The sequence below is a fragment of the Lissotriton helveticus genome, chromosome 8 (genome assembly GCF_964261635.1).
Source record: "Lissotriton helveticus chromosome 8, aLisHel1.1, whole genome shotgun sequence".
In the NCBI taxonomy this organism is placed as follows: Eukaryota; Metazoa; Chordata; class Amphibia; order Caudata; family Salamandridae; genus Lissotriton; species Lissotriton helveticus.
In genome coordinates, this window is record NC_136069.1 from 80,950,048 (window position 1) to 80,965,089 (window position 15,042).

General features: G+C 45.0%; 1 protein-coding gene across 1 annotated transcript in view; it reads right to left on the reverse strand.

The window, feature by feature from the left end:
• Window positions 1–825: 825 nt before the first annotated feature.
• The window catches only part of SIDT1 (SID1 transmembrane family member 1), a 166,192-nt gene continuing 151,975 nt past the window's right edge, over window positions 826–15,042 (reverse strand). Inside the window, exons 21-23 of the mRNA XM_078655905.1 lie at window positions 11,237–11,347; window positions 7,289–7,402; window positions 826–3,574 (exon numbers count right to left, since the gene is read on the reverse strand). Coding sequence (XP_078512031.1) covers window positions 3,512–3,574; window positions 7,289–7,402; window positions 11,237–11,347 — 288 coding nt within the window. The 3' untranslated portion in view covers window positions 826–3,511. The remainder of the gene's footprint in view (window positions 3,575–7,288; window positions 7,403–11,236; window positions 11,348–15,042) is intronic.

Consider the following 15,042-nt stretch of genomic DNA (forward strand, 5'->3'; position numbering starts at 1 on the left):
TATATTTTCTAACCAATTATCTACTGCTATATGCTATATGTGTAAATGTATATACACAGAGATATGATTATTATTTCACAAATACATAATTTCAATATATATATAAGGGCCCGATTCACAGAACTAACTTAAGACAAAATCCTAAACTTACTACCATTTTCGTATTCACAGAAGACACTTACTCATTTTGGTATTCACAGAAGACACTCATTTTGGTATTCACAGAAGTTAGGAGTCCTAACTTTAGGACTCCTAAATGCCTTCTGTGAATACCGAAAGTCTTAAAGTTGGGATTTTTCTAAGTTTAGTAGTAGGAAAGTTAGGACTCCTAACTGTAGTACTCCATAATGCCTTCTGTGAATACCGAAAGTCTTAAAATTAGGATTTTTCTCAATTTAGTAGTAGTAAAGTTAGGACTCCTAACTTTAGGACTCCTAAATGCCTTCTGTGAATAGCGAAGGTCTTAAAATTATGATTTTTCTCAGTTTAGTAGTAGTAAAGTTGAGAAAAATCCAAATTTTAAGACTTTCGGTATTTACAGAAGGCATTTAGGAGTCCTAAAGTTAGGAGTCCTAACTTTAATACTACTAAATTGAGAAAAATCCTAATTTTAAGACTTTCGGTATTCACAGAAGGCATTTAGGAGTCCTAAAGTTACGACTCCTAACTTCTGTGAATACCGAAATGAGTAAGTGCCTTCTGTGAATACCAAAATGAGTAAGTGCCTTTTGTGAATACCAAAATGGTAGTAAGTTTAGGATTTTGTCTTAAGTTAGTTCTGTGAATCGGGCCCTGAGATTTGCTAATATATTTGAATTTCTCTCACATCAGTGGTCTACCACTCAATAATATAAGGTTGAGCTAGTCACTTGGATTGGGGGAATATGTGCAAAGGCAGCAGGAATTGGTGAACCAAAGAATGGTTATAGGACAGCAAAAGTTAAAGTGAAATGTTACTGGCAGAGGAAGCCAAACAAAAGGTGTTTTTTCAAATAAAAGTCTGCAACCACCGGTCTGAACAGCTTACCCTCAACCAAGTCTTACGCAACAAAGCGGCAGTCAGTGTGGGTTTAAGGTGCAGCTGCAGCCAGGTCTGTGGTAGGCAGGCTCTGCGGTCCATGTTCCAGAACTATCACCCTAGGCTCATCTTTCATTCTGTTTCTTATGGCACTGGTATCTTGTTATTATTTAAATTTTTAGTTTGAGTTTAGTTTGCATTTGTGAACCACTTTGTGGCTTGTTTTGAGAGAAAGGCAGCAACACCACCTGATATTCAGATTTAGAGGCCTATCCAAAGACACCTGCATTACATCATAGGTTGCTGAACACTAGGAGGACCAACTGTCCCCCTCCAAACCCTCAAACAAAATCTAAATAACTGCTTGTAGATTTAGTACTCAAAGAACCTACCCATCTAAAGCGAGTAATCAACATCATCCAGAGAACAGACGTACGGTGACATGCATGCGGGGGATATTACCTGGATACATCATCTATGACCTCATGTCTGGCCAGGCACTTAAACAGCCCCCTAATTTGAACAGTGTTCAAAGATATATTTTGATTTCTTGCACCAAGAAGCACATGACAAAGGGTGATAATAGAAGATTTCATCCCTCTCATTACAGTCAAGAACGACAGAGTTTGTGTGGGGCAGGGGTTGTGAAATGGTGTGAGCCTGAGAGTGGTGCATGAAGAAGAATTCGGTAGAAGCTGTACTTTACAAAGATGTATATTAATGTAACAACCTCAAGCATAGGTGGAGGGTACTGAAACAATATTTACATGCAGGGTAACATAAAACCAACAGTAGTAAGCAAGCAAGCAAGAGGTTACCTCTAACAACGTATTAGAAGGAGGAACTGAAATGAGCTTAGTCTGTGTTTCAGCAGTAAGTAAGAGGATGAACAGAGAATTGGGCGGAAAGGATGGGTCTGGCTGTCTTTACCTACATGTGGCGGCACAGTGGGCGGAAAAGTTGGGTCTTCGCGTACCATGCATAGTAACCAGGACAAGGGACAGACTGGATGGGTTCAGAAGTCTTTACCTACACTTAGCGTGGGAGTGTTAGGAATGGATGGCTAGACTACCTTGGACAAGGGCAGAAACAAAAGGAATTGGCAATCTCTAAGTTAAATGAGATTTTCGACAGAATAGGTAGGTGGTCTCACCGTTCTTCTGTACCAGGTACGACAAGGAGCACGACAAGTACCAGAACGAAAGAGTTAACATTCCCCAAAAGAAGACTGCTCCAGTAACAGGAAAAAGAGAGAGCTCTCGTTGACTGTGCAACCTATTTTGTATTTCAACACCTTCTTAGAGGAGACATTTTCTTTTTGTTGATGACATGACCAATATTTAGCGCCGGCGAAGCAGTTCCAAACACACTGGTCTACTCAAAACCAACCTGTGAGGTGGTTACGTCTGATGGTGACCCTCTACTCAAAACTGGATGACATGTTCTACCCTCAAAGCATTGAAACGGCTAACCTATCATCCTCAGGCCTACGTGGCAAGGAGGAGGAAGCGAAAATCCGCTACTGTCCGTGTGGATGCAGAATCCCTAACTCTTCCGAGATCCAATTAGTTGGAGGAAAAGCCATCATCATGCAACTAGTGTAAGACGTTTGAAATTGAGTTCTGTTGGAGCAATGCTGATGATACCTCAATAGCAGAACTGAAGACTTCTGAATAAGTTAGAGGTCAGGCCTCTTCCAGATGGACCTAGATGTTTAAATGCAACTTCCAGTGGATTCAATCTCCCTCCTAACCAAACAGTGCTCCTACTTTTTCCATATGTGAGCTTCCAAGTCATGAAAAGAGATCCATCGGCTAAAGGCAAAACACCACTCGGCAGCACGAGAAGCAGGTCATACGCAAAAAATACTTGGCAATATGAGAGCCCACATAGCTCATGTCGAACATGGACATTCCGCTACAACAGCACCATATGTGAGTTTTAAACTGCATGCAAGATGTACTGAGACATCCGGGTGATTCGCGGTCAGTGCGAATATTTTACTAGTGCTTAGATACTGGCCTCCGTGTGTGAAGTGCTACACAACACAACTCATTTGCAAGACTACGTCTTGTGTTGTTCCTTTGGAACAGTGAAAAGGAAGGCATTGAACATGTGCATCAGAAGGAAGGCACTCCTAGTCCGCTCACGTTACCTCCAAGCAAATGAGGGGGCCCTTCTGCAACCTGCATCAAGAAAGTCTGAGTTGAGGCAGAGATCCTGTGCCGGGAGACACCAGTGGTGCAAATATCATATCTGCGCCAAGGTAGAAGGCTCTACTCGCAGAATCATGTTGGTTCGCATTTCTCAGCGCTGCCAGTTTCCTTACGCTGGTGTTGTGCACTTCTTCTGTTTCAGCCTGGGCTCTGCTGTGGTTTCCATCTTGTTGCTTCTCACAGAAGGTTTGGCCTCCTATATACGCGCTTTAAGGGACTCCCACTGTCCACAGATTAGGATTCAATATGGGACAGAGCCTAAGCATCCGCTCTCTGCTCAGAAAACAGGGATCTTTTCTCTGCGCACAGAATCAAGGTCATCATCCAAAGTTAGAAGGACCTGGGAGAGAGACAACAAAGTTAAAACATTGTTAAACAAATATTGCTGATGAGAAGTCAATACATTTAAAGTGATATATCACATGAGAATAATACTGGATCCACTACATCAACCAACCACTACATTAACTTAAAGAGTAGCGGTCGGCCAATATAGTGGATGTAATATTACTGTAGGTCGATATAGGTGACTTTGACATACAACCCATAATTGTCCTTTCAGATCATCTGAGTATGGCCCCTCTATCCTGCTAATTCAACACAAACAGTAGTTTCACTTGATTACTCATGCCATCATAGTGCTAGATAGATAATTTAATGATTGAAAATCATGTCATGAACATCAGACTCTGCATATGTATAACCGGATGCATTACCTTTGAGAGGTTTCCTCTTCTAAAATGCAATGAGGGGTGGATGAATGCAATTGCACTCACACTGCTATACTAGTGTATTGATTGTCTGAAAACTCATTAAAATGTGTTTAGAAAATGAACATCAGACTTTGCTTCTACAAGGTCTTCTGTTGTGGTCGCCAGATGAGTTGAGTTAGCTGGTAGTAGCACTACGCTTGAGGTCATGTGAATCAGCTGCATTGAAGTAGAAAACATATTTGATGTCTGTTCAAGAACATATGGAAACCAGCACATGGCAGACACTGCAAACCCCTTAACACCTTCGGTGCTCATGACGAGCTCAGCTCGTCATGAGGCACAGTGGCGCTGTTCTCATGACCAGCTGAGCTTATCGTGACCGCCGCGGAACGCCCACGCGGGGATAATTCCCCTGCTGTGCTGAGCGTTCCATGAAAACGGGCGTGGTCATGATGAGCTGACCGTGCTGCGTGACGATCCGAGGTCGTCACGAGCATCGCAGCGCCGCGTGCGGCCCCCCTCCCCCGCATCGAAGGGGTTAATAACTGGGGTTCTTGTTGCAATAATGAGAGTCAAAGCACTGCTCCGAGGGTTTCCACCATTCATTGACTGAAGTCTGATCATTAGAATTCTCTTTGCCTGACGTTCCTCTCCTCTTACTCTGTGCAGACCTCTCTCTAGACAGTGACCTCAAACTGTGCTGATTAAAAGAAGTGAGATGAAGCTTAGGACTGAAGCACATAGAAGGAATTAAAAAGGCATTAACGAGAGAGATGAAGCAGAGGGAGAAGTAAGTTAGTGCTAGAGAAGCGTTAAAAAGATATGTGACAAAAGGGAGAGGTGCCAGGCAAAGAGAGGAATGGGAGGTAGCCGGAAAGAATGATCCAGAGACCTAGAAAGACAAAGAGGTAGGTGGAGAAAGAGGCAGAAATATAGATCAGATTTTAGAATGCGGCAGAGAGAAAGAGAGAGAGGGGGGATGAACTGTAGAGGGGAGAGGGGTGGATGCTAAAAAAGGGTAGAGGTCAACAGAGGGGTAGGGTAGGAAGAAAGTAATTAAAACTGGAGTCAGCAAGATGTAGAGGAAGACAGAGGGGAGGTAGTGACAAAAGGGTAAAGAGATGCAAGATAGAAAAAGATTGGTGAGGTAGCGGAAGGGGAGAAATGAGACCTGCAGGATAGAAAGTCCAGCCATGTAAAGAGAACAGTAATGAGAAGAGAGAACAGTGGAGCGACAGGCATGAAGGGCAGAAAAAGAGATGAGTTGTGGAGAGGAAAGTCGACGTACAGTCACAGGCAAGAGAGAGGGAGGTGGTTAGAGAGGTAAAAATACAGAGGTAGGCAGAGAGTGACAGAGAGAGAGAGAGAGAGAGAGAAAGAGAAAGAGAGGGAGAAAAGAGAGAGAGAGAAAGAGAGAGAGAGAGTGAGAGTGAGAGTGAGAGAGAAGTGACATCATCATAGAGAGGTTGGGTAGTAAATGGTGGAAGAGAGGGGGCAGATGGCATTGGCCTGACCAGTCAGTACTTATGTAGGTGGGTTGGTTGGGCGTTGACCTTGAAGGTGCAGTCAAAGTTGAAAGAGTGAGTAAGAACAGGACCGGTGTATGCGGAAGTGACCCCACACAAAGTACAAGAAGGAAGCCCGGCAGGTGTACATCTGGGCAGTCTGAAGTTGAGTATTTAGGACATGTGATTTAGAGTGAAGGGATTCAACCTGGAACCAGCCACGTGGAGGCAATAATGAATGTACGAAGCCAGTGTCAGAAGAACAACTGATGTCATTCTTGGAGCCAACCAAGTTTTACTCAAAATTCATTGAACATTATGAAACCAAACTTCAACCGTTAAGTTCATTTGGTGTGATGAACAAACTAAGGGGCAGATTTACCAGCCCCATGCGCCGCCGGTGCATCACATTGCGTGACGCACCGGTGGCGCAGCCTGCTAAGGGATATTTACAAGCACAGGTAAAGTCACCCTGCGTGACTTAACCTGGGCTTGTAAATATCGCCTCCGTTCACGCAACACTTTGCGTCTTAGGGGCGGGACATGGGTGTTGCTGTGGGTGTTCCCACGCAACACCCACGTCCACTGATGCATTTCCAGATTTATGATTTCTCGTAAATCTGGAAATGCGTCAGTTTGCTGCGCCACCCTAGGGGTGTCGTAGCCAAGCGAGAGGAGGAGAAATATTTTCACTTCTCCTCGTTTCTTCCTCTTTCAAAGCGTGCTTCATTCTACAGCACGCATTGAAAGAGGAAAATGCCTGCAGTGATTGCTTTTGTGCAGGAAGGGGCCCCTTCCTGCACAAAAGCAATCTCCCCATGGCACAGGCATCCTTGCACCATGGTGCAAGGGTGCCTGTACAGGCCGTGGCAGCGGTTTCTGCGCCAGCGCAGGGGAGAGCACAGGAATGCGGCATATCATTGTAGATATGTCGCATTCCTGTGCTCTGAAAGTGCCGCAGCGTGTAATGGACTACTCATCTCTGCCAATCAAGAACAACTGTGCAGATTGCAGGTGGTGCAGAATACTGAAGCAAGACTCATCTTGAATGCCCTCCCCCGAACCCCCTCACGCCCACTCCTCTCTCATCTTCACTGGCTCCCGGTGAGACAACGCGTCAACTTTAAATTATGCTGTATAATGCATAAGTGTATTTATGGGTCTGGCCCCAAATACCTAAGAGACATATTTGTCCCTTACTCTCCTGGACGCTCCCTGCGCTCCAGCAACACCATGCTGATGCAGGTGCCCAGAGTGACGAGAGCAAGACAGGGAGGACGGGCCCCCTCACTCAAAGGCCCCATGCTATGGAACTCTCTGCCTCCACAGTTGAGACAAATCCCCAATCTCCTCTCTTTCAGAAAGATATTAAAAACATTCCTTTTTACCCAAAACTAATGCCCTTTAGTTTTCCTACTTTGTCATGCCCTATTATGTTTCTTAACCCCTTCAGAAGCTACGCGCGGAGATACCCCTTCGGGGCTGATTCAGGCGCGATACAAGACTATAAATAAATAAATAAATAAATAAATAAAGAGCTTTCGGTGCCGCGCTGCGGCACTTTCTTGTAAATCTGACCCTAATTCTTTTGAACGGATTAAGACTGAAAGAGCGCGTGCTCCTTGTTTGAGGCCCTTTATGATGGGTGCTGAATGTATCACTGCGGTGAATGCCACAGATATTGTGCAGAATTGTCAAGGTTGAGTGTATTGTAGCAGATGCTGCACTTAAAGTGGCTGAAGGAATTATTCAATCACTGAGCGTGAACCATTGACTGCTACAGAATGGATGTGTGGGGGAAAAAATGTCATACTGATGAAGGAATGAACAACTCACCAAAAAGGAGAAGAACATGGCCGCCGCAGAGAGGAAGTGCCAGATGTCGTGGTCATCGAAGAAGCTCATGAGGATACACTCGCGATTCTTCTCTCTGGACTCCGCCGGGGTTTTCTATGGAGACAAGAGTTACAGGTGGCTTCTTCCCCTCAGAACTGCACATATATTCATTCAGCTGAATGACAATCTTCACAAAGTGGTGGACCACACCAATTAATTAATCATTTCCCCTGAGCTTTGCCTACTAATGAGCTTTAACATGGTGACTGTCTCTTTGGAGGAAGCTGGGCTTATACTCTGTACAGTTGTTATCGAGAACGAGCGAGACAGGATAACAGATTGCAAAGTTACCGCCAGAAAAGTCCGGATCCATCAGATGAATCCGTCGTCATAGGTTGAAAATACGGCGTTTATACACTCCACATATGACTGTAATCACGACTGAGAGGACTGATGCCTCACTCGAGTGGTTCTGAATTGTGTGCAACCCTCTCGTCCTGAGGATGGTCTCGTTGAACTAAGCTGGAGGAGACCGAAACGTCTACGCCTTATCACCCTCTGTTTGTAGAAATGAATTGGTTTTGACATATGAATTAAATTAAGATTGTCTAAACTGTGATTATTGGTTGGAAAAACTGTTGAGGGGTCCATACATATGTACAGAGGTGATATGTTAATGCTGCAGAGAGATAATAACATAACAGCATTTTTTTGGTTGCCATGGTTGAATTGTATAGATATCAATGTGTATGTACAAATTAATGATATACACTGTGGATTTGAAATGAAAAACTTTTTTGACTAAAGTATTCAAATATCAGTTTACCTTGTGCATTTTCATTACTCAATCATTAATTTGACGATACTACAACTGAGAAATAGTTGTGAATAAATCCTCAAGGATCTTTTTGTGTACAATTATATATACCCATTTCCTTGGGGAAGATTGGGTTGCCCTATTTTATAATAGTTATACTCTGTACAGGCCTGCTCTCAACTACCAGATTATTGTCTGTCAAAGACTCAGAGGGTGTAGACACAGTGCATGCTCACTTTTCTGCTAAGGCTGTCTTTAACAAATCAAGCAGAGAGTATCCATAATGCAAAGAGACATCTTTTTATGAGACTTTAATATAGCATTTCAAGTTAAATTTCAAAATACTTTTTCAATTAAGTAACTTAATCATAAAAACATGAGATTTCATCAAAACAAATGCATAAAATATACAAAAAAATCCTTCCATGACATTTATTCATACATGGACTTACAGCAACAAACAGAACTTTAAAAACAGCTGAAAATAGCAAAGCATGTTTTTTGGTCTAAGAGTCTGTAAGAAAATAAGATCTGGCCTGCATGATCTACAATTGTGCAAATTTAAGATAGGCAATAAAACAACCTGGTCTATCTGGAGCACACCCACCTCCTTCTTCTGAGTAGACGTGCTGTTGATTTTACAGAAGCCAACAAACATGGTGCAAGCTGGAATCAACCTTGGATAGTATTGACCTGGTCTGTCATTGATAGTACCTTGCGACAAAATGCTCTGCCACCAAACTGGTACTAAAAGCACCAATGACTCCGGAGAGCCACTTTAAGAACTAACTGTAACTCTAATGCTCCAGGTAACCATCTGTCATAGTTGTACTATGGTTGTGGCTCATAATTTCAGGGATAAACAGTGGTGCGTGGTCTAACGCACAAACTAACATTTGTGATGATGTTTTTGTAATCAATCAATCATCCTTTATATAGCTCTGCAAATCACCTGTGAGGGTCTAAAGGTGCTGGAGTTGCTAGCTGCCATGAGGTGATCTGTTCATTCGAACAACCAGGTCTTGAGTTCTCTTCTGAACTGCTGGAGTGATGAGGTGGTCCTGAGGTGCAGGGGAGGGTTGTTCCAAGCTTTGCCCACCAGATGTGTTGGTTCAATGGATACAGGGGGCATCGGCGAGGAAGATGGAGGCGTATCGTAGGTGTTTGGTCGGTTGGTGGAAGGTCAAGCATTTTTTGATGTATGCTGGCCCTTCGCTGTACAGAACTTTGTATGCGTGGGTCAACATCTTGAAATAGCATCTTTTCTGGATTGGGAGTCAGTGTAGCTTCTTGAGGTGTGGTGTGGAGAGGTTGAGCATGAGTCTAGTTGCTGTGTTTTGTATTGACTGTAGTCTCTTCAGGAGGCGTGTGACGACTCCTATGTAGAGTGCAATCCAAAAATCCAGCCTGCTGGTGATGAGGGCCTGCGCCCCGGCTTCCGCTGTCGACTGGGATCCACCTGAAGACCTTGCAGAACATGCGTAGGGTATAACCTGCAGCATGTGTCATGTGTCCTATGTCCAGACCTATACTACACTGAATACCATCAAAAAGTTTTTTTAACCACTGGATTCATAAATCTCTGCAGTTCATATCGAAAGTGTAACTTTTTGTGTAGGGAAGGGTCACAAAAGATGACATTGTAAATTCCCATTGATATTCTTTAAGTAATTTGTATTGTGGAGTAACGTGAGACAACGTGCTGAGGATCAGGGATACAGAGGCAAAAGTCTTATGTTGAAGTCACAGCTCCTAAATTGAAGCTCTGTAATCTCAACAACCCACCAATGTATGTTGGACGTGGGATTCAGCAGAGAAAGATTTGTGGAGAGGAATTCCATTCTGAAATATTTTAGCTGGAGGTCCCCTCCACTTTTCACTTCTAATCCTTTCTTTTAAGCCCAAATGTACACACTGGGGCTGAAAGGTCTGATCATAAATCTGGATGAGGTCATTTTTGTACAGCTACTAGTTCCAGATCTGAGGTGGAACATCTAAAGATGACCTGGCATTGCCAAATGTACTCAGTCTGTTAATCGTGTGATCAGGTGTGCTATGCAAATTTGTTATGGCCTGTTCACTTATTTCTTGTGTTCATAACTTTTTATTTGTGATGTATACCATGGAATTCTATGTGCATCATTTTTGGAATGGGCTGGGCTTCACAACAGGAGAGTTACTGGAGGGCAGAACTGAGGGGCATTTTAGCAAGGGCAATATCGCCGCTTTAGCTGGACTTTTTCTTGCTAAAGCGGCGATATTTTTATCGCCCTATTAGCAAGCTGTCGCTAACAGCAGTTAGCGACAGCTCAAAGGCGATAGCTACAGGTTTGGGTCCCACTTTGCATGTCAGCGATGTCAGCGATATTTATCGCTAATGACAATCAAAGTGGGCCTACCCAAACTGTTAGCGACTGAAAACAGTCGCTAACACAGCTATCGCCTATTAGCAAGTCAGGCGAAGCGATAGAAAAATCCGCGCTAAGTGCGAATATTGCCAAAACCTAACGCCTGCTCAGACCACTTCTTAACCTGTATATCCAATGGGAGGTGGATATTCAGGTTAAGTCCCTATTAGCGTTAATACCTGAATATCGCTGGATTTCCAGCGATATTCACGCATTGAGCCGCTATCGCCGGATATTTTATCGCTTTAGAGATAAACTTGGCTATTAGCACTTTATCTCAGCGATAATATCCGGCGATTAAAAAAAAATGCGCTAAGCTCATTTAGCGATAAATATCGCTATTTGTTGCTAATATGCCCCTAAATTCCAACCCCTGCCTGCGTGTTCCCTTAATGCTGGTGATGAGGATTGTGATGGATTTCACAACGGAAGAGTTTCTGGAGAGCTGAACTTTGATGGCTGTGCTCTCTTCCTGGTGGATGGATTAAAGGGAACTAAACTCAAACCCCTGCCTGCGTGTTCCCTTAACGGAATTCATGGAAGGCGCAGTATGGATTTAGTCAAACCTGCACGCTACATTGTCGCATATCCTGCATCAGGCCTGGAAGTGCTGACCTGATTACATTGGCAGACTCCAGCTCCTGTGGATCAGAAAGCAGATGTGATCCCTGGGCTGAAGAAGGCAAGGCGTACAAAGGAATAGGAGGTAAAATGGCGGCTTACCTCCCAGCTGCTGAGGTTCTGGAAGAAGAAGTAGAGCGCAGAGGCCCAAACAAAAGCCGTAGCGATGATACAAAAGAGCGGGATAGGTTGGATCCTCTCCGAGCTGCGGAGCTGCAAGAAAACAAGAAGACATGCTGAGAAGAAAGACTGACAACAGGCATTGGTGCAAGGCATGATGGGAACAGAAACCCTGCAATAATAGGAGCAAAAACTGCAACCTGCAGAGAGCAGTACTGCATGGAAGGATGAGTTAAACAAATGCAATAACTAAAGCCTGCAATGACACTGGGATGAGGAAAGAGGTGATAGAAATACTGCAATATCAAATTCTGGCTACGGCGTGGGGCAAATGCAAAGCGGTTGAATCAACCTGTGTGGGGTATAAACAGCACAAATTGCCCATTGGTACTGGGAGAGGAGGGGGAGATGCACCAAAAAACCGAAGTACAGATGATAAGCAACAATGGGCATCCATTCTTTTTATAATGACGTGGACCAACAACACAAAACTGGCTCCAAGTGTTGGCTTCAAGTCAAAGTTATCTCAACTGAAATACAACGAAAAGGCAGGGCGTGGCGTAAAAGGCAGGTTACAACAGGTGCATTGGCTGAACTGTGAAGATGGTGGATGGTATACTTGGCTGGAAGTCCTTTTCTTTTTAGCTTTCCGGAAGAGTAAAACAATCATAAAACTAGTGCATTGTCACAAAAAAGGGCTTGTCTGAGGAAGTGCTAAAGCAAGGGAACTCCAAGGGTCCGATTCACAGAACTAACTTAAGACAAAATCCTAAACTTACTACCATTTTCGTATTCACAGAAGGCACTTACTCATTTTGGTATTCACAGAAGACACTTACTCATTTCGGTATTCACAGAAGTTAGGAGTCCTAACTTTAGGACTCCTAAATGCCTTCTGTGAATACCAAAAGTCTTAAAGTTGGGATTTTTCTAAGTTTAGTAGTAGGAAAGTTAGGACTCCTAACTTTAGGACTCCTAAATGCCCTCTGTGAATACCGAAAGTCTTAAAGTTAGGATTTTTCTCAGTTTAGGAGTAGTAAAGTTAGGACTCCTAACTTTAGGACTCCTAAATGCCTTCTGTGAATACCGAAAGTCTTAAAGTTAGGATTTTTCTCAGTTTAGGAGTAGTAAAGTTAGGACTCCTAACTTTAGGACTCCTAAATGCCTTCTGTGAATACTGAAAGTCTTAAAATTAGGATTTTTCTCCGTTTAGGAGTCCTAAAGTTAGGACTCCTAACTTTACTACTACTAAACTGAGAAAATCCTAATTTTAAGACTTTCGGTCGTCACAGAAGGCATTTAGGAGTCCTAAAGTTAGGACTCCTAACTTCCTTGAATACCGAAATGAGTAAGTACCTTCTGTGAATACCAAAATGAGTAAGTGCCTTCTGTGAATACCAAAATGGTAGTACGTTTAGGATTTTGTCTTAAGTTAGTTCTGTGAATCGGGCCCCAATACTTCTGGATGTTTTGGAATTGCTAAAGAATGTACCAAGCAAATATGATTTAAAGTCCTTCTTGTCTTGGAGGTACCAAACCGGTGTATACACCACTGCACAACTTCCACTTTCTTTTAGTGTCCTTAATAAATAGAACATTTAATTTTGGGCTTAAGCCAAAAGTTCAACAGCTAAACTTACTGGTTTGTTATTGCTGTTATCTGCTCCCTAAAAATATTCTTGCTATGCTAAGAAACTGATTTTTGAAACATTTTACCAAGTAAGTCATACGTATACACTGAAAAGGTGGACCTGCAGATTGTTCTGGTTGAGGGTGCCATTGAAAACAAACTGGCAAGTGTCAACATTTTCCGCAGTAGGGTGGGGGAAATGTGTGTTCTGTAGTAGGGGATCTCTGTGTATAGTCATAATCTAGTGAATAGTCCCGCCCATGTGCGTGGACCCCGGAGCAATCAAAAATAATCTCTTACAGTGTCAAAAAATGCAGAAAATGCATAGACACTTAAGAGAGAATTTAAAGACAGATAATGCAGCCAAAAAGGCTACACTGTCCAGTACTTCAACTAGAAATTCCACCATAAAATCCACAAAACAGCAAAGCCTGTACAGATTTCCCTTGCTTAACAGCAAAATCCCTCAGGAATGATAGAGAGAAGAACCTGGACAGACAAGCCCCATAGGCTGCCATTATGTGGCTTAATTAGGATACTGTGCCTTTAAGGAACCTTCCAGAACCTTCTCTCAGTATCCCAGAATGCATAGCAGGTCCAACTTAGCCTCAGTTCTTTTTTCCGGCTCCTGCAAGCAGGACCCTGGAGCATTGAGCTCTCCCTTTTCAAGGGTTTTTGTTAGTGTTTTACACTAATTTCGTTTTTTGGTACTTTTAAAGTACTTTGGTGACTTTCTTTCTGTGTTTCTGCACTCTTTTTTTTGTCCATAATGCCTGCATTATTCGACAAATGCCCTGAGTGCTCAAGGAAGAAGGCCAAGTCAGACTCCCATGAGGTCTGTATTCTCTGCCTTCCCTCTTCCCACATTCCTGAGGATTGTGTGATCTGCAGAAGCTTCTCTGGAAGGACCCTGAAGGAGAGGAAGAAGATCAGGCTTCAGGGACTTGAAGAGAGAAGGTTGAAGGCACGAGGTGGGTCAGGAGGGGCTCCTTCTACCCATGCTGAGGCCTCTGGGGGGCTCCCCAGGGGCAGGAAGACCACCCCTCGCCCAAGATCTCCGTCTGGGTCAGTTGCGCTGACCACGACGTCGAGGGGGCGGTCAACGGCCAGTTCCAGGTCTCCCCGGGGCTCTGGGTCGAGAAAACGTCGCCCGTCGACGTCGAGGAACGTGTTCCGGCCGCCGTCGAAGCCGGTGTCGATCTCCTCGTCGTTGCTGTCGGCGTCGAGTGGTCGACATCGGAGGGCCCGGCGTCGGCGCTCGCCGTCGAGGCGACACCGCCGTTCGCCGTCGAGGACATTGTCGTCGAGGGGATCCTCGTCGTCGAGGTCGCCGTCGAGACGGAAGGCGTCTCCGGCGCCGAAGAGGTCGACGTCGAAGCATTCTAAAAGACCGACGTCGAGACGGTCAAGGAGATCGACGTCGAGAAGGTCAGAGAGGTCGGCGTCGAGAAGGTCCAAAGGGTCGACGTCGAAGCGATCCAAGAAGTCGACGTCGAGGCCGGCGAAGAGGTCGAGGTCGCCGTCGAGGCACCATCGCCCGTCGTCGAGGTTTCGTGGTTCGTCGATCTGGTCGGGGTCGACGTCGAGACGGAGACACGGTTCGACGTCGAGAAGTGTGAATCGGTCGACGCCGAAGGACCGTTCGACGTCGAGGGGCCGATCTTCAGCGTCTGGAGGTCCTAAGGACAGGCCCAGGACTGTGGGGGGCTCCCCACACTCCGCAGGAGATGGTGGCTCGCCGGGACCGGCGCATTCCGGGGTGGATACTCCGATGAAGCCCGCTACACCTCCTTCGCGGCCGGCTGTGCCGAGGGGTCCGCCTCCGAAGGCCCCGACCCCACCTCCGAAGCCGGGTCCGCAGACCCCGCGTGCGGTTACTCCTCCACCCCCGGTTCCGCCGAGGGCGGTGTCGATACCTAAGTTTCCGACGCCTCCGAAGAAGACACCTAAGAAGCCTGGGACTCCTGACCCTGGGAGGCCGAAGGAGCGTCCGAGGCCCAAAAGGTCGAGGTCTCGCTCGGGGAGACGGGACAGATCGAGGAGTGGGCATGGATCTTCCTCGCGATCCAGGCGTCACCACAAGAGACGTCGGTCCAGGTCACGTTCTCCCTCTGGGACCCGTTCCTACTCGCCCACGCTGTCCGATTCGCCGGAGACT